At 43.3% G+C, this 26,454-nt stretch overlaps 1 protein-coding gene across 13 annotated transcripts in view; it reads left to right on the plus strand.

Moving 5' to 3' along the window:
- TNIK (TRAF2 and NCK interacting kinase) overlaps positions 1-24,560 on the plus strand; it is a 383,200-nt gene extending 358,640 nt beyond the window's left edge. For 12 of the 13 annotated variants that reach the window (XM_069727314.1, XM_069727316.1, XM_069727321.1 and 9 more), the window contains 6 exons: positions 4,120-4,254; positions 4,589-4,689; positions 12,060-12,209; positions 13,354-13,513; positions 18,961-19,100; positions 22,627-23,594. In XM_069727314.1, coding sequence (XP_069583415.1) covers positions 4,120-4,254; positions 4,589-4,689; positions 12,060-12,209; positions 13,354-13,513; positions 18,961-19,100; positions 22,627-22,710 — 770 coding nt within the window. In that variant the 3' untranslated portion in view covers positions 22,711-23,594. Of the gene's footprint in view, positions 1-4,119; positions 4,255-4,588; positions 4,690-12,059; positions 12,210-13,353; positions 13,514-18,960; positions 19,101-22,626 lie in introns of all 13 variants that reach the window. The other variant, XM_069727325.1, reaches the window with a different exon arrangement.
- The last annotated feature ends 1,894 nt before the right edge of the window (positions 24,561-26,454 follow it).

Below are 26,454 nucleotides of genomic sequence, written 5' to 3' on the forward strand. Positions count from 1 at the left end.
GTGCAAAAAACGCATCCTGCGGGCAACTTTGCAGGATGCGTTTTTTCCACAAAACTACGCATTGTGACAGTTGGGAAAAGACAGAGGTGTGAAAGTAGCCTAAGCCGTACACTCCAAAAGTAGTCTTTATGGAAGAGTGGGCAGGAAAAGCTTTTACTTACGCACCAAAATTGTAAGGCTCATTTTGAGTTTGCCAAAATACATGTGGAAGACTCCCCAAATGTATGGAGGAAGGTGCTGTGCTCAGATGAGACCAAAACTGAACCTTTTGGCCACCAAGATAAAACCTTTGTCTGGTGCCAAAGCAACACAGCTCATCTCCCCAAGAACACCATCCCCACAGTGAAGTGTCGTGGTGGCAGCATCATGCTGTAGGAATGTTTTTCAACGGCAGGGACAGGGAAAATAGTCCGAGTCGAGGTGAAGATGAATGGTGAGAAATACAGGGATATTCTTGAGCTAAACCAATTTGTCTCTGATTTGAGACTGGAACAGAGGTTCACCGTCCAACAAGACAATGACCCAAAGCAAACTGCTAAAGCCACACTCAAGTGGTTTAATGGGAAACTTGTAAATGTTTTGGAGTGGCCTAGTCAAAACCCGGACCTTAATCCAATTGAGAATCTGTGGTAAGACTTGAAGATCGCTGTTCACCAGAAGAAACCATCTAACTTGAAGGAGCTGGAGCAGTATTACCTTGAGGAATGGGCAAAAATCCTAGTGGCAAGACGAGGAAAGTTTATAGAGCATTATCCAAAGCGACTTGTAGCTGTAATTGCTGCAAAAGGAGGCTCTGCTAAGTTCTGATTTTAGGGTGGTGGATAGTAATGTATCCTGAAGTTTTCAGTAATTTTCTCTTATTTTTTGTTTGCTTCACAATAAAAAGAACACCAAATGTCCACAGTTGTAGGCATGTTCTTTACGTGAACTGATGCAAACTCTCAAAGAAATGTAGAATTCCAGGTTGTGAGGTAGTAAAACATGAAAAATGACAAGGGCGGTGAATACTTTTGCACGCCGCTGTAAATGAGCTGTTAAGATCTATGTGCCGGACACAGAAATCCCCAAGAATCTGCGTCCAGAGCTTATTTTAAATGAAAGGGCACATTACCAGTGTGAGACATCTAATGACTGACAGTCTACTCTCCTGATGTTGCTGCAGTGTTGCGATTGTAATGAGGCAAAGTTCTGCTCTGCCGCACTGTGTTAGCTGTAAACACATCTGCAGCTTCCCTTTCCTGTTGTCAGCTCAGCTGTACTGCTCCTCCCCCCACACTGGCTGCCTGTGAGATGGAAGTTGAAGAAGTGTTAGTTGTAATCAGGCTGAGAGAACAGCGGCAGATGTAGATGTGTTTGAGATGTGACAAAGGTGACTTCTGTTGAGTGGGATTATAAGGGTATGTGTCCACGTTCAGGATTGCACCAGGATTTGGTCAGGATTTTACGCAGGTAAAATCTGCACCAAATCTGCACCTGAGGTCACTGGCAGGTCACCTGCGTTGTCCTTGCGTTGTTTGAGCATTGTAAGGACACGTTCTGAAAAGACGCGCCGCATGTCCGTTTCCGCGGGTCTGCCGCATGCGTCTTTTAACGCATAGTGGAGACGGGATTTCATGAAATCCCCTCAACTATGCTGTAACATCTGAATGCTGTGTGTCTGACGTTGCGGCTCTACGCAGTGTCAAACACGCAGCGTTTCCTGAACGTGGAAACATACCCTAAGGGTAAGTTCACACAGGGCATTTTTGCTGCGGTTTTTTTTTTTTTTTTTGCTAATTTTCAGCTGCTTTTTACAGTACCAGCAAAGCCTATGAGATTTCAGAAATCTCATGCACACACATTGTTTTTTTTGTGTGATCAGTATTTTGTGCTTTGCAGCGTTTTTTTGACATAGGGCATGTCACTTCTTTCAGCGTTTTTTTCAGCATTTTTCACTCATTGACTTGAATGGATGGTGAAAAAACGCTGCAAATACGCAAGGTTGACTTTTCTGCAGGGTATTTGCTGCAGAAAAGTCAAGGAGAGCCGGATGTGATGTCACACTCGGCTCTGCTACATCTAAATGGCAGGCTGCATGATGCGTTCATGCAGCCTGTCATCCAGCAGAGTGGACCAGATCCCCATTCGCTTGAATGGGTGGTCCGACATTACCGTGTTTGACACACTGTCATATGCGTGACAGGGCGGAAAACACCGCTTCTGAAAGGTGGGGAAATCCTCCCCGCCGGTCAGAGAGCCGCGGCTCCCATGCTGTCAGAAGACAGCGGGAGCGCTCAGCTGTGATCGGAGGTATAAACTTAACCTCCGATCCCTGGTGTCAGCTGATGGGACAACTACTCCCATCATCTGACACCTACAGCCGCTAATTACAATGAGAGCAGGAGCGGCGGATGGGAGTATTCATCAGCCGCTCCTGCGCTATAAATAAATAATAAAAAAAAAAAAAAAAAAAAAAGGGCGTGGGGTCCCTCCTAATTTTGATGACCAGCCAGACAACACTCCCAGCTGTCAGCTTCAGCAAGGCTAGTTATCAAGAATAGAGGGGTCCTCACGCTTTTGTTTTTTTAATTAAATTATTTAAATAAATAGTTTTAAAAAAACATTCTTAACAACCAGCCTTGCTAAGGCTCATAGCTGGGGGCTGGCATTCTCAGGCTGGTAAGGGGCCATGGATATAGGCCCCCCAGCCTAAAAATAGCAGCCCGCAGCTGCCCAGAAAAGGCACATCTATTAGATGCGCCAATTCTGGCGATTTGCCCGGCTCTTCCCACTTGCCCTGTAGCAGTGGCAAGCGGGGTAATGAGGGGTTAATGTCACTTTGCTATTGTAAGATGACATTAAGCTGGCTTAGTAATGGAGAGAATCCTATAGCAGTTAAAGGGTTAAATAAACACATGCAGAAAAAAGTCTTTTAGTGAAATAAAACACCACACAGTTTTGACCATCTTTTTATTGTTCTGCCATTCCAAAGCGAAGCCCTCGATCTTCTGTAATAAAAAGAAATTAAAAAGCAAAAGTATACTTCCTGATCTGTCATAGTCCAATATAACGAGTGTCCCTCGCAGTATCTGGGGGAGATAAAGCTTACAACCAGGAGTGATGCTAATGCGACCACTCCCGGCTGTAAGCGACTGGGGAATGAATGAGAGGCAGCGAGCGCAGGCTCAGTAACTGGCGGTGACGTCACCGAGCCTGCTCTTCCTCACAGCCTGACCTGAGGTAACCTCCACACCGTGGGAAAATGCCGGGGAAGAGCAATACTGCAGGTAATGTATCTATTCTATCAATCTATCTATTCTATCAATCTATCGATCTATCTATTCATTCTATCTATCCTATCAATCCATGTATTCTGTCAATCTATCTATGCTATCAATCTATCTATTCTTTCAGTCTATCTATTCTATCAATATATCTATTCTATCAATCTATCTATTCTGTCAATCTATCTATTTTTTTCAATCTATCTATCCTATCAATCTATCTATTTATTCTATCAATCTATCCTGTCAATCTATCTATTCTATCAATCTATGTATTCTATCAATCTATATTCATTATATCTATCTACATGAAGTTGTTTTTTTTTTCTCTGTGTGCACTCAACTTTATTGGCAAGTACAAAGAGAAAAAAAAACGCACCAAAAATGCACCTAAACCTGCGTTTTTGGCGCAGCTTCTTTCCTGCCAAGATGATCAGGTTTTGCTGCAGAAAAAAAATCAACAAAAACGCCCTGTGTGAACTTACCCTAACTGTCAGCCGTTACATCTCACACTGGTAATGCCCCCTTTCATAAAAATAATCTCTGGAGACAAATTCTCTTGGAGCTCTTGTCAACGGTTTCTCACCCAGCTAAGTAGTTCTCCTCTTGCGCACTGATGAAGGGCAAAAACCCTGGAAAAGTGATCTGCAAAATGGAGATTCTAGTTTGGCTTTATATCATGAGGAAAACCTCTTGACGTACAGAATTGCTACTTCAATAGGTGGAACTAGAGATCGCGCTCCCTCTGTCATTGTCACATTTTCCTAGGCATACATACATAATCAAATGTATTTCTAAGAAACAATCTGTTTTAAGTTTGCTTTTGAGATTACTTTCGAATATATACATTTTTTAGGGAAAAAGAACAAACTAAGAGTGTACTACCTGTCCTGGCTGAGGAATCGAATATTGCACAATGATCCAGAAGTGGAGAAGAAGCAGGGCTGGATAACTGTAGGGGACCTAGAAGGCTGTGTACATTATAAAGTTGGTAAGTTCTTTACCAGACATACGACATACGTATAACTCTGTTGTGCCTACTGATCACGTGGTCATTTGTGTACAGTGCTCATCATTAATGTGTGCTACTGTTACTGCGATGTTACCATTTGATGTCATAGAAGTATTATCTTATGTCCTGTCTTAACCATTAAAATCTGGTACCATAAATCACTGAGTACTTACTGTCGTGTATACATTGTATACCATCTTACTGCCAGACACAAGCAGAGGAAAGTCTGTAAGAGCTAGTGTGAAACACCCTTGTATGTGATCAGCATTTAGGATCATCTGATATTTTAGCTTTATCTTGTTTTGTTTTACAGTAAAATATGAAAGAATCAAGTTTTTGGTTATTGCATTGAAGAATGCTGTAGAGATCTACGCCTGGGCTCCAAAGCCTTATCACAAGTTTATGGCGTTTAAGGTAAGTAATTCCTACTGTACAAACATCCGGTATTAAGGACTTGATTCCAAGGGCCTGTGCACATATTGCCGATTTGTTATGTTTTTGTCGCGCAGATTTGTCACAAAACCTGAAAAGTTAATGAGAATCCTGAAGTCTCATGCACACGTTGCTAATTTTTGACTTGCAGATTTCACTCATTAATGAGTGTGGAAAAAGCATGTAAAAAGTGGCAAAAACGCATGTATTTCCAGGTCACCACCTGACAGCACCATGGAGGACGTCCTTCTTATACACAGTGGGACAGGAAACACGAGAGTTTAAAAGGACCCTCCCCCTTCCACCCTTCAGTGTTTTTCCTGTCCCACTGTGGATAGGAACGACGAGAGCGTTGTCCCTACAGAGCGTGTGGATCGGGGGGGCTCAGCCTCTTCCTTCCCATGGGTCGTATCTCTGTACCGCCGACACCCAATTAATTGGGTCCCTCAGCGACGCCGGTGTAGCGCTGCTCCTGGCTAGGAGGTCGCTTCCCCCTGGGGGGGGCTCTCGACCTCGGACGGCTACCCCAAGCGTACCTGCATGGATCTCTGCAGGGTGGTCCCTTGGCAGACAGTCCGGAGGAGGGGCAGGTACGGCAGAGCGCTCCGGACTCCATGTGTGTCGGCGGTAAGCGTGCGTTGCACTTCCGGTTTACCGCTGCCGCGTCACTTCCGGGTCACAGCGGCAGCAGGGGGGCGGCCTTCCTCCTCGCTCCTGTAGGAGCGCCGGGACACAAGCGAAAGGATTTAAGGTAAGTGAATACCGCTAGACACCGCAGTTGCAATGGATCCAGGCTCTGTACCAACTGTCAGCGTAGAGGCCACGGGGAAACAGGATTCCCTTACACACGTGAGTCCCCTCTAAAAGGTGCGCTCCTTATACTCCTATTAAAGGTACTAGTAGTGGTCCCTTTATATATTCCAGGGGCGTCCTTCATCTGGGGATAAGAAGACTGGTAAAACCAGGAGATGTCCCATATGTGCCACAAAACTTAATGCCTTGTGCCAGAAGCCTCTGTGCGAGCCCTGCACCGCCCGCATTGTAGGAGAGGAACAGGCCTCTCTAATAACAAGCATGAGAGCTATGGTTAGAGAAGAAGTGCAGGCTTCTATATCTAACCTATCTGCTGTCCAGCAGTTCCAGCCTGAGGTCCAGGATCTACCCAGGTCTAGGAAGAGGCAGAGGGAGTCAGATTCGTCTTCTGAGGACAGTCAATCAGAATCTGACATTGAGGAAGAGGAAGAATTGTGTAAAGATCCTCCTCAGAAGGGGAAAAAGTATCTTTTCTCTTCCAATGATATTGACGAACTACTGGGAGCAGTCAGACAGACTATGCAGGTTGAGGAACCTTCGACCTCTCTTTCCGTGCAGGATGAGATGTTCGGGGGACTGCGGTCACAGACGTCAAGTCTTTCCGGTTAATGCCCACATTCGGTGAGTCCGAGTTCAGTCTCGGCTTTGCTCAGAGTTTACAACTACTGACTCCTTCTTCACCTCTTCCCGCAGCTCAATGATTTTGGAAGAGTGGGAGGAGGCAGAGAAGAGGATATCAATACCGAGAGACTTTAGGCTCCGTCTTCCCTTTGACCATGAAGAGGTCAAAGACTGGGAAGATATACCAAAAATTGACATCCCACTAGCAAAATTGTCTAAAAGAACTGCCATACCATTCGAGGACTCCTCGAACTTAAAAGAGCCTATGGACAGAAAGGCGGATGGTCTCCTTAAAAAAGCTTGGGAGAGTTCGGCCGCGGTGATCCGCACAAATATTGCGGCGACATCCGTGGCGAGAGCCATGCATCTATGGGTTGATGATTTAAAAGATCAACTGTCAGCCAAAACTTCTAGGGAGTCTATCATCAGTGCTATTCCCTTACTTAAACTAGCTACAGGGTTTTTAGCAGATGCTACGGCAGAATCGGTCAGGTTCTCAGCCAGAGGGCAATCGCTATCTAATGCAGCCCGTAGGGCTATTTGGTTAAAAAGCTGGTCGGGGGATGTTCCCTCCAAGAACAAACTATGTTCCATTCCCTTTTCGGGTGGCCGGGTTTTTGGCCCTGTATTAGATGACATTTTGGAAAAAGCTTCTGATGAGAAGAAGGGATTCCCAGAAGAGAAAAAGAAAAAATTCCAGCCCTTTCGTAGACCCTATTACAGTCAGAGAGCAGACTATAGGGGTAAAGGTAAACAAGGGAGATGGAGTTACCAGAAAGGGGGGGATAATAGGAACCGAAATAGAGATCCAGGTCCCTCAAACCCTAGGTCTGAGTTTCGGAGAAAGTGACGCCACCAGAATAGGGGGTCGGTTGTTGAATTACCTGGGGGAATGGGAAAAAATTACCTCAAACCCATGGGTCCTTCAGGTTATATCACTGGGTTACAGGATAGAGTTCGTATCCCGTCCCCCAGAAAGATTTTTTATCTCCAACGCCCGTCTCTCTTCAGTCTCCCCAATGTGGTCAGACATTCAGGATCTCCTCCGGATGGAGGCAATAACTCCCGTACCTCCTCACCAAAGAGGAACAGGTCACTACTCGGGTCTTTTCTCTATAATAAAACCATCAGGAGAATCCCGAACCATCATAAACCTCAAACCATTAAACAAATGGCTATCGTACAAAAGATTCAAGATGGAGTCCATTCGCTCCACAATTCCCCTATTAGGGAAGGACGTGGTAATGTGCACTTTGGATCTAAAAAGTGCGTATTATCACGTCCCAATTTTTTCGCAACATCAAAAGTACCTAAGATTTGCGATAGAGAAAGACGGTTCAGTCCTCCATTATCAGTTCCGTTGCCTTCCGTTTGGTCTAGCATCGGCTCCAAGAGTTTTTACAAAACTCATCATAGAGATCGTATCTTTTCTAAGGAGACGAGGTATCATTATAATACCATATCTAGACGATTTCCTGTTAGTGGCAGACTCAGTGTCCCAACTCAAGATCGATTCTCAGTTAGTGATCTCCACACTGCAGAAACTAGGTTGGGTGGTGAACTGGTAAAAATCACACTTAACCCCAAGATCAAGACGACAGTTTCTGGGGGTAATACAAGACTCAGACATCAGGAAGTCTTTTCTTCCGGACAAAAGGCGGTCAGACCTGGTAAAGAAGGTTCGACAGTTTGCAAGAACTCGGGTGACAATAAGAGATGCAATGAAGATCCTAGGCCTGATGACAGCCTGTATCCCATGTGTCAGCTGGAGCCAATTCTATTCTCGTCAACTACAGAGAGCGGTTCTAACAACATGGGACAGAAGACAGTCTTCGTTGGACAGACAGTTTGTCCTATCCTATCGAGTCAGAAAATCCCTACGATGGTGGATGGTGTCAGGAAACCTTCAGGTGGGGGTCCCATGAATCCAGACTCCAGCAGTCATGGTAACCACGGATGCGAGTCAGCAAGGTTGGGGCGGCCAGGTACTCGGAAGATATTACCAGGGTCTGTGGAATTCGGAAGAGAGCAACAATTCTTCAAACCACAGAGAGCTACAGGCGGTTTGGAAGGTTCTGTGGGCAGCCCGGTCCCTATTAAAGAACAAGCATCTGAAGATCTTATCGGACAACACGACGGTGGTAGCTTTTCTTCGCCATCAAGGGGGCCCGAGACATCCGAAACTGCAACGTCTGTCGGATCAGATATTCGAATGGGCAGAAAGTTCGGTACTTTCAATTTCAGCAGTCCACTTAGAAGGCTCAAAGAACCAGGTTGAGGATTTTCTGAGCAGAGAAAAGCGAGTGGGAACTGAACAGCGGAATCTTCAAGACCCTGTGTCAGCGTAGGGGGAACCCCGTCCGTGGTTCTTTTCGCGACCAGAAGAAATACAAAGATAAAGACCTTCTTCTCCCTAAATCCTCAGGACAATCCAGCAGGGGTAGATGCCCTTTCTCAATCGTGGAGCTCGGGTCTGCTATACGCCTTTCCCCCTCTGGCATTAGTACCAAGGGTACTCAGGAAGATCTGCGAGGACAGAGCTCGGGTGATCCTGGTGGTCCCTTTCTGGGCCGGAAGGAGCTGGTTTCCCCTACTAAAGAAGCTGGCAGTGGACAGTCCTTACCATCTTCCAGTCAGGGGGGACTTACTTTCTCAGGGTCCGATCCTCCATCAGAACCCAGGAAAGTTGCGGTTAACAGCTTGGATCCTGAGCGGCAGATCCTAAGGTCAAGAGGCCTTTCAGAAGGAGTGATTTCGATTCTACAAGCAAGTAGGAAACCAGTGACTTCAACAATATATCTCAGAACCTGGAGAAAATTCTGCAGTTTTTGTGGAGACACAACAATCGATGTTGATCACCCTAACATACCCAGAATTCTTGATTTCCTACAGCAGGGATTTAAGAACTGGCTCAAACCAAGTACTTTGAGGGTTCAAATTGCAGCCCTCAGTGTATTTTATGACTCTTCCCTTGCCGCTCACCCTTGGATCGCTCGGTTCTCTAGAGCGGTCTCGAGGCTGAAACCTCCAATCAGGAAGTCTGTGCCTCCCTGGGACCTTAATTTAGTCCTTAATGTTTTATGCAAAGAGGCCTTTGATATAAACAGGGATATAAATATCGCTAATCTTTCCCTAAAAACAGTTTTTTTAGTAGCCATTACATCAGCCAAAAGATTAGGGGAACTTCAGGCCCTTTCCATCCAGAACCCTTATCTACAAATATTTGATGATAGGTTGGTTTTAAGGCTTGACCCAGGATTTCTTCCCAAGGTAGCCTCTGTATCAAATATTAACCAAGAGGTCGTTCTTCCGTCTTTTTGCCAATCTCCTAAAAATCAAAAAGAAGCCTTTTTCCATAACTTAGATGTTAGGGAGACGGTGCTGAAATACTTGGACATGACTAGGGCCTGGAGACAGGATAATAATCTCTTTGTCCTGTATGGGGGTCCTAATAAGGGAAAAAAGGCATCAAAATCCACTATTGCCAGGTGGATTAGATCCACTATTACCACGGCCTATCAGTTACAGGGAAAAGATCCTCCAGATAGCCTTAAAGCTCATTCATCCAGGGCTATGGCCACGTCTTGGGCCGAAAAAGGTGGGGCCTCAGTAGATCAGATTTGTAATGCAGCATCCTGGTCTAACATTAGCACTTTTTCAAAACACTACAAATTAGACGTAGTTTCTTCTCAGTTAGCTTTTGGCAGGAAAGTGCTTCAAGCGGTAGTCCCACCCTAGAACTAGGAAGTTTCCTTTGGTACTTCTCCATGGTGCTGTCGGGTGGTGACCTGGAAAACGGTAATTAATCTTACCGATAATTGTATTTCCAGGAATCCATCCTGACAGCACGGATAGTTCCCTCCCTATGGCAAATATTTGTTTTACTTATGTCAAGTAACATTTGTATTAATCTTGTTATGTTCAAAATAAATTTTCTGTTTACATCCATCCAGATGTGTTACTTTGGAAAAGCACTGAAGGGTGGAAGGGGGAGGGTCCTTTTAAACTCTCGTGTTTCCTGTCCCACTGTGTATAAGAAGGACGTCCTCCATGGTGCTGTCAGGATGGATTCCTGGAAATACAATTATCGGTAAGATTAATTACCGTTTTTACTTTGTGTTTTTCCTGCCAAGAGATGCAGTAATTATGCATAAATGTATACACCAAATACTTAAGGTGTGCATATACTCTGAAGCCAAGTTCACACTGTCAGTACTTGGTCAATATTTTACCTCAGTATTTGTAAGCCAAAACCAGGAGTGGAACAATCAGAGGAAAAGTCTAATAGAAACATATGCACCACTTCTGTATTTATCACCCACTCCTGGTTTTGGCTTACAGATACTGAGGTAAAATACTGACCAAATACTGAACATGTGAACCTGACCTAATAATCAGAAACTGACGACACAATTACTGAGTGTGCTGCTATTTTTTTTCAGACGAAAACATATTTAACAGATGCAAAATAGATATATGAATCAGTGAGTTGCTCCCCCCTTTTGCTAATTTTTACACTATTTGTTGCCATAAATGGTATTTGCAAAGCTGTAATCTATGAGACCAGATCATAATTTCATGCTAAATTTGCAGTGTCTTTTTTTTTCAATAAATAGAGAGAGAGAACATTTAACTGTTTTTAGACAACAAAACGGGGTTATGTTAATTAAAGCACCACTCCAGTGGATTTTTTTCATTGCACCTCTGGAGTGGCGCTTTAAAGGTAATTCCCCTGCCCCCTGTCTTATACTCACCTGCCCGTTGTCTTATTCTCACCTGCCCCTTGTCTTATACTCACCTGCCCCTTGTCTTATACTCACCTGCCCCTTGTCTTATACTCACCTGCCCCTTGTCTTATACTCACCTGCCCCTTGTCTTATACTCACCTGCCCCTTGTCTCATACTCACCTGCCCCTTGTCTTATACTCACCTGCCCCTTGTCTTATACTCACCTGCCCCCTTGTCTTATACACACCTGCCCCTTGTCTTATACTCACCTGCCCCTTGTCTTATACTCACCTGCCCCTTGTCTTATACTCACCTGCCCCTTGTCTTATTCTCACCTGCCTCTTGTCTCATACTCACCTGCCACTTGTCTCATACTCACCTGCCACTTGTCTCATACTCACCTGCCCCTTGTCTCATACTCACCTGCCCCTTGTCTTATACTCACCTGCCTCTTGTCTCATACTCACCTGCCCCTTGTCTTATACTCACCTGCCCCTTGTCTTATACTCACCTGCCCCTTGTCTCATACTCACCTGCCCCTTGTCTCATACTCACCTGCCCCTTGTCTCATACTCACCTGCCCCTTGTCTCATACTCACCTGCCCCTTGTCTCATACTCACCTGCCCCTTGTTTCATACTCACCTGCCCCTTGTCTCATACTCACCTGCCCCTTGTCTCATGCTCACATGCGGCTTCCTTCATCCTTTTACAGCTTCACTCCCGTTGGTCTCCAGTGAAAAGTGACCTGTCGTCATCTCCAGTGTTTCATGGAGGTCCTTCTTCCTTGCAAGTCTGAGTGCCTTGTTCTGGCTCCCATACACTTGCATTGAGCTCTTGTGATGTAGCTTCTGACATCCAACCAGTCAGAAGCTGCACTCACAAGATGGAGCCGCGGGATTGGAGCAACGTCTGTAAAAGGTGAAGATGTCAGAATATGAGTATAAGAATGGGGGCTTACATTTAAAGCGACACTCCAGCACCGACCCCTCCCCCCCACACACACACTGGAGTGGTGCTTTAAGCCTGGAGGACAGCCTCTTGCCTCAATCCAGGTGTATATTGGGGCTTACGGTGTTTAATTGTCAGATTTCCTCCTTTGTTACATTGTCAGATTTTTTTTCTTTTGCAAATGCATTGTGCTTATTAAGATGACATGAAAATAAAATGGTATATATACATATATATTTAGTCTTTTACAGATCTACAGCATAAGCCATTGCTTTGTGACCTGACTGTAGAAGAAGGTCAAAGGTTAAAAGTAATATTTGGCTCTAGCACTGGTTTCCATGTCATTGATGTCGATTCTGGGAATACATATGACATCTACATCCCATCTCACGTAAGTAGTGGAGAAGCATCATATCATAGTCAATGTAAAGCTAAATTCACACGTCGATGTGTCAGTGTCCGAGCACCATGATGCACCGAGCAGCTGCCGGTCTCCTAGACATATGTGAGGCTCCTGAGCTTGGGCCAGAAGTCCAGCGGCTGGTCCGTGCGCTGACTGTGACACACAGAAGTGTGATTCTCGCCTAAAGATGACACTCGTGCTTTATACAGACACTAAAGCTTATGTTAGATGCACAATTGTAACCCCTTAAAATAATAATAATTATAGTCTTTTATACTGTGATTTTTTTTTTATCTCCCTGTAATATAGCTAACCATGCTGTACTCAGCATTATTGTAATAGCGGGGGTTTCTTACTTCTGGCATATATGGAATAGCCACAGGATTGCACCTCTGGAATCCATCCAGATCTCCAAAACTGGGGTCTGTCGCTCCCCATTCTGACCCAGTCACAAGTATAAAAGAGGTGGCCACTCATGCAAGGCTCTCTCCATTCACTTCTGTTAATATAGCAAAAAAATGATCCCTTTCCTATGATGTGCTAATGACCAAGATTTCTGCCTACCCAGACTTTTATGTGACACCTGCCTGAAGACACTGGCACTATTGCGGTTGTCGCTATCTGACACCTGGTTTAATGCCTACAGTTCTTGTCTTACACATATGTACTAATAAAACATACTTGGGCTAATGGTTTTCTTGAGGTTCTCCTACCTTTTCTGTTTGTGGACAAATGCACAACAAAATGATAATGGATCTATTCTGCAGTATGATAGAAGTCAATATTTGAGGCAGAAAAAGAATAATTGGTAACTGCAAGTGCCTATATACATGAGGGGAGAGAGGAGAAGCCACAAACCTTTGAGGGTCTTACCTTGTCTGGATTATAAAATTGAATCTGCCCGATCTTGAGGAGGCCCCATGCACATCATATGGCTAGCCGGTCCTACCGAAATCTGAAATTGACTAAACCTCCCTTTCAATCCAATCAAGCAAGCAAAGCTCAAGTGTCTCGTCACCCCGATACTTTAGGCCATTGGAGCTGAGCCATTATAAATTGTCCAGAGTACTTGTATCAAAATAAAAACATTGGCATAAGAAAATACAATTGCTTTTGCTTTGCTTATTTGTAGATTCAAGGTAACATCACCCCACATGCCATTGTCATCTTGCCCAAAACAGATGGCATGGAAATGCTTGTATGCTATGAGGACGAGGGAGTGTATGTGAATACCTATGGCCGAATAACTAAAGATGTGGTGCTTCAATGGGGTGAGATGCCAACTTCAGTAGGTGAGTTCTTTTTGATGCATAAAAATACGATTTTCTGTCCCAGTTAAAAAAAAAAAAAACTTTTTCCCCCTAAGCCCGTGTAAATGATAGTGTAGTGTTAGGCTACATTCACATTAGCGTTGCGTCGGCCGCAGCCGCGGCGACGCATGCGTCATGCGCCCCTATATTTAACATGGGGGCGCATGGACATGCGTTGTCTTGCGTTTTGTGACGCATGCGTCATTTTTGGCGCAAGCGTCAGGGCGCAGACGACGCAGCAAGTTACATTTTTTTTGCGTCCAAAATCAAGCCAAAAATGGACGCATGCGTCACAAAACAATGCGTTTTTGCATGCGTTTTGCATGCGTTGTGCGTTGCGTCACCGACGCAACACACAACAACGCAAATGTGAACGTAGCCTTAGTGTGTTAATATACTCTCCAGTTGCTGTCTTCTCCGGTATCCAGTGCTGATCCACTTCTCTTTTGAGTCATATGATGGCAATTGTCTGGATCATGCTGCGCTCCTCGTGACCAGGAAAAGGCTTTCATAATGCAAGTCTACTGAGCATCAGACATGGCCCCATAGGCTTACGTCAGACATGGCCCCATAGGCTTACGTCAGACGTGGCCCCATAGGCTTACGTCAGACGTGGCCCCATAGGCTTACGTCAGACGTGGCCCCATAGGCTTACGTCAGACGTGGCCCCATAGGCTTACGTCAGACGTGGCCCCATAGGCTTACGTCAGACGTGGCCCCATAGGCTTACGTCAGACGTGGCCCCATAGGCTTACGTCAGACGTGGCCCCATAGGCTTACGTCAGACGTGGCCCCATAGGCTTACGTCAGACGTGGCCCCATAGGCTTACGTCAGACGTGGCCCCATAGGCTTACGTCAGACGTGGCCCCATAGGCTTACGTCAGACGTGGCCCCATAGGCTTACGTCAGACGTGGCCCCATAGGCTTACGTCAGACGTGGCCCCATAGGCTTACGTCAGACGTGGCCCCATAGGCTTACGTCAGACGTGGCCCCATAGGCTTACGTCAGACGTGGCCCCATAGGCTTACGTCAGACGTGGCCCCATAGGCTTACGTCAGACGTGGCCCCATAGGCTTACGTCAGACGTGGCCCCATAGACATATAGAGGAAATGCTGCTGGCGCCAGATGCAGCGAGGGTGTGCAGGAAGGTGAGTAGGATGTGTGCTGGAAGCCAGTGGCTGCGGGTGTCACTGTGCATGCTATAGAAGAAATTAATATTCTATTCTCTTTAGCAGCGGGCACAGTTACAGCCGCAGCTGCCGGCTCCTGCCTCTGTGACTCACCTTTCCGCCGCTCCTCCTCCCCCTCTGTCTTTCTGGGACCGTGACTCGTGTATAAGCCAAGGGGGATGTTTTCAGCACAAAAAAAAATGCTGAAAAACTCAGCTTATACACTAGTATATACGGTATTAGGTCACAATAACTCCTCTTCAGGTGTCAGGGACGCCTGCATATGCATTTTTACACTTTAGAATTAGCCTTGTGCACAATGCTGCTCAGAAGGTAAAAGTTGACCCACAAATAGGACCTGATCATGTTGTTTTATGGAAAAGCTCTGTGCCCTGTCCCCATGACCGGAGAGAGTGATCTATTACTAACTATTACTAATAAGCCGGTCTGCCGCACCCTGGGATTCCTCTGTCCTAACAGTTATATTAGCATAAAACACGGGTACTGGCGATCGGTGAGGAACGGTGTGGCTAGAATAGCACTCATTTCACTAAGGGAAGGGCTCCATTAAGGAGAAAAATTCAGTGATAGAGGACCCTCAATCTCACAATTATATATCCACCAAAATAAATAATTTAAAATATTTTAATAATTGGAAATTAAAGGTTTTATTTTATTTATTCCACCACAGTCAGTGAATTTGCTACATTAAGGGGACAAGATTTGCTGCACCTTGAATGACTTGTGAGCGCTTCTACTGAGCGGCTTCACGATGACACTGGCTGTCAGTGATCTCTGCTGCTTTGCTCTGTGCTGCTTTGCTCTGTGCTGCTTTGCTCTGTGCAGGAGCCTATACATGTCGTCCAGTGCTTGTTTCCTGGTCTGTGTATATGAGCCAATACAAAATAATGGGAACAGAATGATTGTTAATGCAATGGTTCTGACCCCATACACCATTCATGTAATTATCGGCAGCACATGCTCTGTTTACACTGTACAATGCGCTGCCAGTAACAATCTTTTTAATACCAGCATAAATGATCTAATTACCCAATAAATTAGTGATTTTCTCTTTGTGGGTAACTATGTTTACATGAACTGATAATTGGGAACCATGGTTCCTGCCAATGCTGGTTTGCAGATTATTGCCTAATTTATAAGGGTCACTATATTTTCTTTGCTTCATGTTGCTCCCTGGGAATATTGAGATGGGTTTGTCCAGTAATGGAGAACTCGTGAAAGACATGACCATGAAACGTCATACTGGTTTGGTATTGCAATACAGATATGATTTTAATCAGATAATCATAAAAATACCAATTCCCAGTGAAACACACAAAAAATGATACAAAAGAATCTAATAGTGCACCTAGCCTAATACAATAACCCTACGCTTGCCTGCTGTCCCTTCCTAACAGTGGAGGTTGGCACCCTGATAGAGTATTTGGCGCCCCCACTCCGCGGCGGCTAGCACCTGCTCACCCTGTTAAATAACTAAGTAAAGGAATTGTGGTACACATATTACACACATAGGTAACAGATGTAAATAAATATCAATAACTAATGATAACAAAATGTGATGTACAATGTGTGTATATAGGGACTAATTTAGCAGGGACAACTGTACAACAGAAATCCTATACAACCACAGAAAGAACACAGTCAAAATGTCCCAAAAAATACAAATCTTTATTAAATATACATATATAAAAGACTGGATCAGAACAAGTATATATAATGCAAATGGGGCTAGTAAAAACCAACCAAATGTAGCACCACAATACACATAAAAGGGCTACATGGTGCCCCCCATAGAACAAGACACACCCAGGATATTACTAATAATCAAATGGTTAATCCCGGATATACACGGAAACATGGGCCAAGTATAAAATATCCTATAGTGGACAATAATGGGGAACAACAATGGACATATACAAGAATCAATTGCAAATGCAAATGGGCACAAACGCCCCATATATAGAAATAAAATGCTAATGCAAGTTGGCACAAACGCCCCACATGTCCACAATTGTCCCCATATAAATATCGAGTCCTAACCAGGACATGGCCACATGTGGCCACATGTCCTGGTTAGGACTCGATATTTATATGGGGACAATTGTGGACATGTGGGGCGTTTGTGCCAACTTGCATTAGCATTTTATTTCTATATATGGGGCGTTTGTGCCCATTTGCATTTGCAATTGATTCTTGTATATGTCCATTGTTGTTCCCCATTATTGTCCACTATAGGATATTTTATACTTGGCCCATGTTTCCGTGTATATCCGGGATTAACCATTTGATTATTAGTAATATCCTGGGTGTGTCTTGTTCTATGGGGGGCACCATGTAGCCCTTTTATGTGTATTGTGGTGCTACATTTGGTTGGTTTTTACTAGCCCCATTTGCATTATATATACTTGTTCTGATCCAGTCTTTTATATATGTATATTTAATAAAGATTTGTATTTTTTGGGACATTTTGACTGTGTTCTTTCTGTGGTTGTATAGGATTTCTGTTAAATAACTAGCAAACTATAGGAGGGAAAACAATAAGCAAAAAAAAGAAATGAAAGAAAGAGTAAGGTAAGGAAACTAAGGTGCACAAAACAATTATATATCAACCTCAGTCCATATGCTCATAGCGTTTTTAAATAACAGTCCTACTGCACACCCCACAGAGATAGAACTGTGTGCATAGGTTATCGAGATGATAATAGCAAGGGAGATATATTAACAAATGAACTGGTTCAGTCTAAGATGGCAGCACCGCCTAGGTAGCCATTGGCAGTAGTCATTATCGGTGCATTCAAAATATTCAACAATGTTTAAATACCCCAGCATAGCAGCCAACATCTTTGATCACACAGAAATTTATAATGCTATACAGGAAATGAAAAATAGTAGAATGCACTCAGCTGCAATCTTATGGATGAGATAGTAGACGCTGCTTGTACTCATGCACAGTCAGGTAGACAGAGGTAGGTGGTTCCAAAGACAGCAAACAAAGAGGGTGTTTACCCCAAAAAAACACTTAGCTGTCAACCAACGCCCTGACGCGTTTCCCCGTCATACGGTTCCTCGGGGGGCAGAGATGATGATGAACCGGAGGCCAAAGATACAGGTGCCCTGATGCCTGAGGAACCGTATGACGGGGAAACGTGTCGGGGCGTTGGTTGACAGCTAAGTGTCCTTTTGGGGTTAACACCCTCTTTGTGTGCTGTCTTTGGAACCACCTACCTCTGTCTACCTGACTGTGCATGAGTACAAGCAGCGTCTACTATCTCATCCATCAGATTGCAGCTGAGTGCATTCTACTATTTTTTATTTCCTGTATAGCATTATAAATTTCTGTGTGATCATAGATGTTGGCTGCTATGCTGGGGTATTTAAACATTGTTGAATATTTTGAATGCACCGATAATGACTACTGCCAATGGCTACCTAGGCGGTGCTGCCATGCACAAGCTTTATCTTAGACTGAACCAGGTCATTTGTTAATATATCTCCCTTGCTATTATCATCTCGATAACCTATGCACACAGTTCTATCTCTGTGGGGTGTGCAGTAGGACTGTTATATAAAAACGCTATGAGCATATGGACTTATATTTTTGCTCACTCTTTTAGCGTCTGGATTGTCCTACACGGGATCTCAATGCAGGAGGTTGATATATAATTGTTTTGTGCACCTTAGTTTCCTTACCTTACGCTTTCTTTCATTTCTTTTATTTGCTTATTGTTTTCCCTCCTATAATTTGCTAGTTATTTAACAGGGTGAGCAGGTGCTAGCCGCCGCGGAGTGGGGGCGCCAAATACTCTATCAGGGTGCCAACCTCCACTGTTAGGAAGGGACAGCAGGCAAGCATAGGGTTATTGTATTAGGCTAGGTGCACTATTAGATTCTTTTGTATCATTTTTTTTGTGCGTTTCACTGGGTATTGGTATTTTTATGATTATCTGATTAAAATCATATTTTTAAGGGGACAACATGTTACACGGTCTATGAATTTCCCTATTATTTCTCTTCTTTTTTTACGCTATTGCAATACAGACCCTATACATATTAGACTGCCAGCTCGACAGTCCCACCAGCTTTTGTCTAATGTGTGTGGGGCCTTTCTAATCAGCAGTCTTACTGAAAATGCAAAGTAGACCACAGGACTGCTATTGTCGGAGTTTTCAGCTTCATTATTGTATTTCTAAATCCCACAATTTTTCTTACCTTATACTATTTTTTTTTTATTCACAGCTTATATCCATTCCAATCAGATAATGGGCTGGGGAGAGAAAGCTATTGAAATTCGTTCTGTGGAAACCGGACATCTAGATGGGGTATTCATGCACAAGAGAGCCCAGAGGTTAAAATTTCTGTGTGAAAGGAATGATAAGGTATTACACGCGGATCACTCTGTAACTTGCAGGACCTGTATTGTAGTAGTAGAACGGCAAGAGTGGGTCTATGTACATGGGCAGAAACTTACTATGGACAAAGATGTATGAAGTCCATCGGTGCTGGTCCAATAATGTTGCCACGCAAGGGTGGACACTGACAGGTTGGGGCCCCTGTGCAAGAAATGTGACTGGCCCCCCTTCATTTTATCGGACTCGGACCCCCTCCTGTGGCAACACAGCTACAGGTGTGTGTATATATATATGTAATAAAGATAGTAGGCTGTATAATCCGATATGTAAGGTACGGAGCTGTACATAGCAAGAGAGGGCACTGCGTAGTAAGGGTTGTTAATATACATAATAAAGGAGACTATGCAAGATATAGGTGTTTGAGTGTGTATGTATATATATATATATATATATATATATATATAGATAGATATATATATATATATATATATATATATATATATATATATCTATCTATATATATATCAGCAGAGGAATCTATATAATAAGGGACGGCTCCATATATAGCTAGAGTATGGTAAGTAATAAGGGATGGTGTTATACATAATAAAAGATGAAATTATGTAACTAAGGATGGAGCTATACATAATAAGTGAGTACTCTATATACTAAGGGACTGTGCTATATATAAGTGAGTACACTATATACTAAGGGACTGTGCTATACATAATAAGTGATTACACTATATACTAAGGGACTTTGCTATACATAACAAGGCTACATCCCTGTATCTGTGTGCAGTATCTGTGTGCAGCCCGCTTTTACAGACACACTGAGCATGTCTTAGGCTGCCGTCACACTAGCAGTATTTGGTCAGTATTTTACATCAATATTTATAAGCCAAAACCAGGAGTGGGTGATAAATACAGAAGTGGTGTGTTTGTATTATACTTTTCCTCTATTTGTTCCACTCCTGGTTTTGTCTTACAAATACTGATGTAAAATACTGACCAAATACTGAACGTGTGACGGCAGCCTCATTCTGATCCTCAAAATTGGATCAGAACAGGACATTCTCTGACACTCGCAGATCTCATTCTCAGATCCGTGATTTTCACGGATGTGTGAATGGACCTATAAAACTTTACGAGTTCGTGTGCCCAAAAAAAGTTTTGTCTCAAGAAAAGCTGCAAATTTTAACAAATTAAATTGCAAAAGTACTTGTATTTACAAACACTATCCGACAATATCCATCAATGAAAATCTAAATTGCCCTTTAAGAGATTGTCAGCGAGATATCTGTCCCAAGGCATTGTTTCATTAAAATATCCATTAACCCTGAACATCACTGAATCATCCGTCCCCATCTCATGCCTGATCATTGTCCTGTATCATCTTATTCTCAATATGACCATGCATATTGTATGAAAGTCTTTCAAACCTGATATTTTCGGCAAAGGCTGATTTCAGGCAAGACTGCTGTCTTCACAGTAACTTGCAATTAATTCAACTTTACATAACGCTTTAATAAACCAGCCACGACTGTCGCAAACATACTGAAGATTACTCATTGTAGGCTGATTGTAAATTTAGCAGATTTTTAAGTTCTAGAATTCCGTTACTACGTGAACACATATATTGTCATCCAGTAAGTCTGAGTAAAGGTAGATCGAGCGCTGTCATTGTGCAGTTCTTTGCTGCTCACTTATCAATAAATTCTAGAACTTTAAACTATAAGCTGCATGTGCAGAAGTCAACCTTTGCTCATTTTCTTAGTGTTTATTGAGATACAATATATACTCTGCATGAAGCTGTACTTTAGTGTACTCAATAGCAGATGGACACCTGGCACCACCACCGATCATCTGTGATCACTTATGGTAGCGGCCAGATGTAAGCAGTGTATGGAGCCAGAAGGCCACAGCGTCATACATTGTTCAGTGGCCATTTTCATGTTCTACGAGACAGGAGGCCAGTTCTGATACTTTTAAATAGAAACTGATCTGCAGCACATGGCATCTGCCACTACAGAATGTATAGAGTTGTGGTGTTCAGGCTCCCTACACTGTTTTCTATTCTTGGGATGGACTTTGCATGTGCGCCTCATCCAGAGAGGTTGAATCTTATTTTATTATTATTATTATTATTCATTTTTATAGTGCCATTTATTCCATGGCGCTTTACATGTGAACGGGGCAAATATAGACAAGTACAATAAACATGAGTAAAACAAGGCACACACAAGTACAGGAGGAGAGAGGACCCTGCCCACGAGGGCTCACAGTCTACAGGGGATGGGTGAAGATACACTAGGTGAGGGTAGAGCTGGTCATGTGGCGGTTCAGTATACTGAGGATCACTGCAGGTTGTAGGCTTGTCGGAAGAGGTGGGTCTTCAGGTTCCTTTTGAAGGTTTCCGTGGTAAGTGAGAGCCTACCAAAACTCTTGTGCATGCCCTCATCATCTCCCGCCTCGACTACTGCAACACCCTCCTCTGTGTCCTCCCCGCTAACTCTCTTGCACCACTCCAGTCTGTCCTCAACTCTGCTGCCCGGCTAATCCACCTCTCTCCTCGCTACTCCCCTGCTTCTCCCCTCTGCAAATCCCTCCACTGGCTCCCAATTCCCTTATGAATCCAGTTCAAACTACTAACACTGATCTACAAAGCCATCCACAACCTGTCCCCTCCCTATATCTCTGAACTAATCTCCCAATATCTTCCCTCACGTAATCTCCGATCCTCCCAAGACCTCCTACTTTCCTCCACACTTATTCGTTCCTCACACAACCGCCTCCAAGATTTCTCCTGAATATCCCCCATCCTCTGGAATTCCATGCCTCAACACGTCCGACTATCGACCACCCTCGGCTCCTTCAGACGGAACCTGAAAACCCATCTCTGCAAGAAAGCCTACAGCCTGCAATAACCATTCTGCTGCCTCACCATCGCCAGAGCCGCCGCCTCACCATCGCCAGAGCCACTGCCTCGCCCCTACCTTCTGCATCTTCCCCACTATCCGATAGAATGTAAGTCCGCAAGGACAGGGTCCTCTCCTCTCTGTACCAGTCTGTCACTGTAAATTTGTTTACTGTAAACGATATCTATAACTCTGTATGTAACCCCTTTCTCATGTACATCAACATGGAATTTATGGTGCTATATAAATAAATAATAATGATAATAATTATAATAATAATAATGATGTGTTGGGGTAGAGAGTTTGAGTATAGGGGAAGCACGGGAGAAGTCTTGGATGCGGTTGTGGGAGGAAGAGATGAGAGAAGAGTAGAGAAGGAGATCATGAGATGATCGAAGGTTGTGTGTAGGTAGGTAACGGGACACCATGTCACAGATGTATGGAGGAGTCAGATTGTGAATGGCTTTGTATGTCATTGTTAGTGTTTTGAACTGTAGCCTCTGGGCAATAGGAAGCCAGTGAAGGGCCTGGCAGAGAGGAGAGGCTGGAGAGTAACGGGGAGACAGGTGGACTAGTCGGGCAGCAGAGTTTAGGATGGATTTTATTGATATTAATCATCCTGTTTTTTTCCCCCAGGTATTCTTTGCATCAGTGCGATCAGGAGGCAGTAGTCAAGTCTTTTTTATGACTTTGAACAGAAACTCCATGATGAACTGGTAACAGCTTTCCAAGGAACTCTATTCAAGGCATTCTTTCTAAACTAGGTTTGGTTTTGTAGACGTGCATAGCCTCGTAGAACTGTCCGCTGCCATTTAAACCAGTCAAGCATTCTTGTCTTCAGTTCTACAGTGTGCACAAGACTTGGTAGCAGGTTGTGAAAGTTTTCAGCAGCCCTGCCCTACAGCCGGAACGGAGACTTTGCACTTGAACACTGGGAAAACTGTGGCTCGGAGGTCCACAGATTAAGCTGTGTTACAGTGGCTTGTTCATTTTACCTTTTCATTGTGTCTTATTTTGTAAGAATGGCAAAACAAACAAACACAAAAAAAAGTATTGAGATTTGAGCCAGTTTGTTGATTACCGTCTGCCTGCTCTAGCGTTCTATATAAATATACATATGTTGTAAAATTACTGAGTAAAATGAGACAGCACAATAATGTACCTTTTTTCTGTTTTGCTGAAAGCTAAAGCTGTATAGCTGGGTAATTAAAAGAAAAAACCTTTTTGCCTTCATCAGCCTGAATGTTGCTTTTTGACAGCAACAGCCTAAATAATTTTTATCGGAAAGCAGTTTCCTCTTCTTTTTGGAAACGTAATTTATATGGCTAAACTAGCCGTAGTCTAAAGAAATCTAATGCCATTATTCAACCTGTCTGTTCCTCTGGTCTGTCGATACATACATATTGGTGTGTGTTGGCACAGTAGTGGGCAGCAGGTATTGTGTGACCGGCACGGAGGAGGTTACCTGTGGGTTTTTTCTTTTTGTATATTATGCAACAGGTCAGGGCGAGGAATATGGGAGTGTAAATGAAGGCACCTTTTAATTTTCATTCACACTGATGCAGCTATTTCAGATCGATGGCTATTAGGCAATAATAGGACTTTTGCCAATATTGTCACAGCGACACTTTCTAGTATTAATAAATTGTGGCGTCAGGAGCTTCTGTGAGGCTGTGGCCAATTCCTTTGAAAAATTGGTCAAAAGTACATCTTGTAATAACCAAAGGATGGCAGGTCTTAAATACCTGCGCCAGTCGGTTACAGGCATTAAACTTTTACAGGCCAATATTGTAAAGACAGACAGATTTCGTTTCCAGAAATTACCCAACGTGCAGTAACAGACCACATCTGTGCAAAAAAAAAAAAAAATGTATAAAAAAAAATAAATTTTACAAAGTGTGTACGTAGTTCAGGTGAATTCAGTCTTTCAATACAAAATGCTCTAATAATTTAATGATGAGAAATGTGTAACAGAAGATTATTTTTATTAGCTACAAGCATGGCTGGCTGTGGTAATAGGATGTTACATCCAGAAAATTCTGTTGCGCTTCTTTTTTTATTATTAGAGTTCTGGGTTTTGTTTTGTTTTCTTTTTATCTACCTCGGGTTTTTTTTTCTTTCTTTTTGGATGTCTTTTCTTCACCTGTTTATTGCAGCATTCTTACTCCTTTTGAGTACCTGCAGAGATGTGTTGGTAACTGCCAGTGAAATCCTGTTAGTCTCTTTCCTTAAAAAGCCTAAATACACTGAATTTTAGACCTTAAGTCTGAGAACTAATGAGAAAATTGTTTGCACTTTGCTTTGACACTGATGTACTGGATAAAGCTTATGTAGTGGTTACAGGTCAGGAGGAGAAGAGTGTGGCACCCTGTGTCATCTACAATTAGGTTGCGATTGTTTTCATTTAGTGGCTGTGATTGTACTTTCGCCGGGGGCTTTTAACATTCTGTTGCTAACTGACAACCTTTTACCAGTAAAATAATAAAAAAAATACACTGTTTCAATCTATTCTTTTTTATTGTGGGTTTTTGGGGAATACAGTAATAAAATAAAGGGAATTAATGTGTCAAGTCTGCTTGTCTTCATTTAATATTTTATTTGGTATAAAATTGGCGAGCAAGTAAAAGTCAAAATATTTCTGAATTAAAAAATTTTTCATCATAAAGCAAGGTTCCAAGGGGTCTCGTTCACACATCCAATTTTTTTTCCTAGGAGTGCCATCCATGGTTTTCACGAATGGCACTCATACCTATGATATTCTTTGGGGCTGTGAACGTGTCAGATTTTTTTACTCTTAAGGTACCGTCACACTCAGCAACTTTGCAACGAGAAAGACAACGATCCGTGACGTTGCAGCGTCCTGGATAGTGATCTCATTGTGTTTGACACGCAGCAGCGATCTGGATCCCGCTGTGCCATCGCTGGTCGGAGCTAGAATTCCAGAACTTTATTTGGTCCTCAGGTCGGCACGTATCGTCATGTTTGACATCAAAAGCAACGATGCCAGCAACGTTTTACATGGAGCTAACAACCAGCGAGAACGATAAGTGAGTCGCCGTTACGTCACTGGATCGCTCCTGAATCGTTCTGGAGTTGCTGTGTTTGACGTCTCTACAGCGACCTAAACATCGACGCTCCAGCGATCGGCTCGTCTATATCGCTGCAGCGTCGCTGAGTGTGACGGTACCTTTACAGAGTGGTCTGTGGAAAATATAAGAGACATATAAAAGTCGGAACAAAATCAGCAATACAAGGCAATGACAGCATGCACTATATGCCACTGAGAATCGGAGCGCACTTGCCCAATCAAGTCTATGGGTTCGTGAAAAATCGGCCCACACTAACAACTTTTATAGGATGTGATTTTCTTGACGTTTTCCTTAGTCTCTAACTGTGTAACTCTACACCTTTCTTCATATTTTTTCTGTATTAGTATCCTGGTGGCCCTGATGGTCAAGTAGAATAGTAGACCCCATTCATTATTATGTCATTATTATTTCTTTTTAGAGTACCATTGAGGGGGTTAAATACAAAATACAAATAAAATACAGAAAACAAACTAACAATGACAGAAGGCTGCAGAAAGGAGAGGGCCCTGCCCTTGTGGACTTGTATTGTACAGGATGATGAGGAAGGAGACAGTAGGCTGGTGGATTTGCAGCAGTTCCGGTGATGGCAATGTGCATTGCAGTCTGTAAGCTTTCTTGAAGAAATGGAAGTTCCGTCTGAAAGTTTCGAATGTGTTGGATCATTTGACATGTTGGAGCACTGAATTCCAGAAGATGGGGGGATACTCGGGAGTTCTGGAAGCGCTCTTTTTAGACCAGTTAGTCCACATTATTGTAAAATTCCATAAGAGTTGTCTGAGGCCACGAGGCAATAATCCTACTTACAATTAATGTCCTAAAAACTGTAGGTAGGCTTCATAAGGGGAAGTGTTGAACAGTGCTTACCCATAAAGGCTATTTAGCCAGTGAAATTACTCACTTTAACTCGCATAAAAGGGAGGAATTGAATAATAACTACCTCCATGTGAGATCGCCTATTGTATTAGATTTTGTATTCGATTTTGTATTTTTGTATTAGATGTATATAATAGCAGGGATGAATTGGTTAATGTATGAAGAAAAAAGGGGGATCCAGCTCCGGAATTAAAATTGAAAGACTTTATTTCAACATATTAAAAATGGAAAGTGGCTTACAGATGACTAACATGTTAGTATTAAAGAACAGCCATGACCCGCTGTGCTCTGCTTTACGGCTGGCCGAAAAAGCAATAGTGTGCAAAAAACACACCATATATATACATATTTACGGCTGGCCCTCACAGTCAGTGCGGGAAGCTGACGGCGAGGGACGTGACAGACACCGGAATGTAAGTATGTAGTGTTTGGTTTTTTTACATTTACAATGGTAACCAGGGTAAATATCGGGTTACTAAGCGTAGCCCTGCGCTTAGTAACC

The sequence above is a fragment of the Ranitomeya imitator genome, chromosome 5 (assembly GCF_032444005.1).
Source record: "Ranitomeya imitator isolate aRanImi1 chromosome 5, aRanImi1.pri, whole genome shotgun sequence".
Taxonomy (NCBI): domain Eukaryota; kingdom Metazoa; phylum Chordata; class Amphibia; order Anura; family Dendrobatidae; genus Ranitomeya; species Ranitomeya imitator.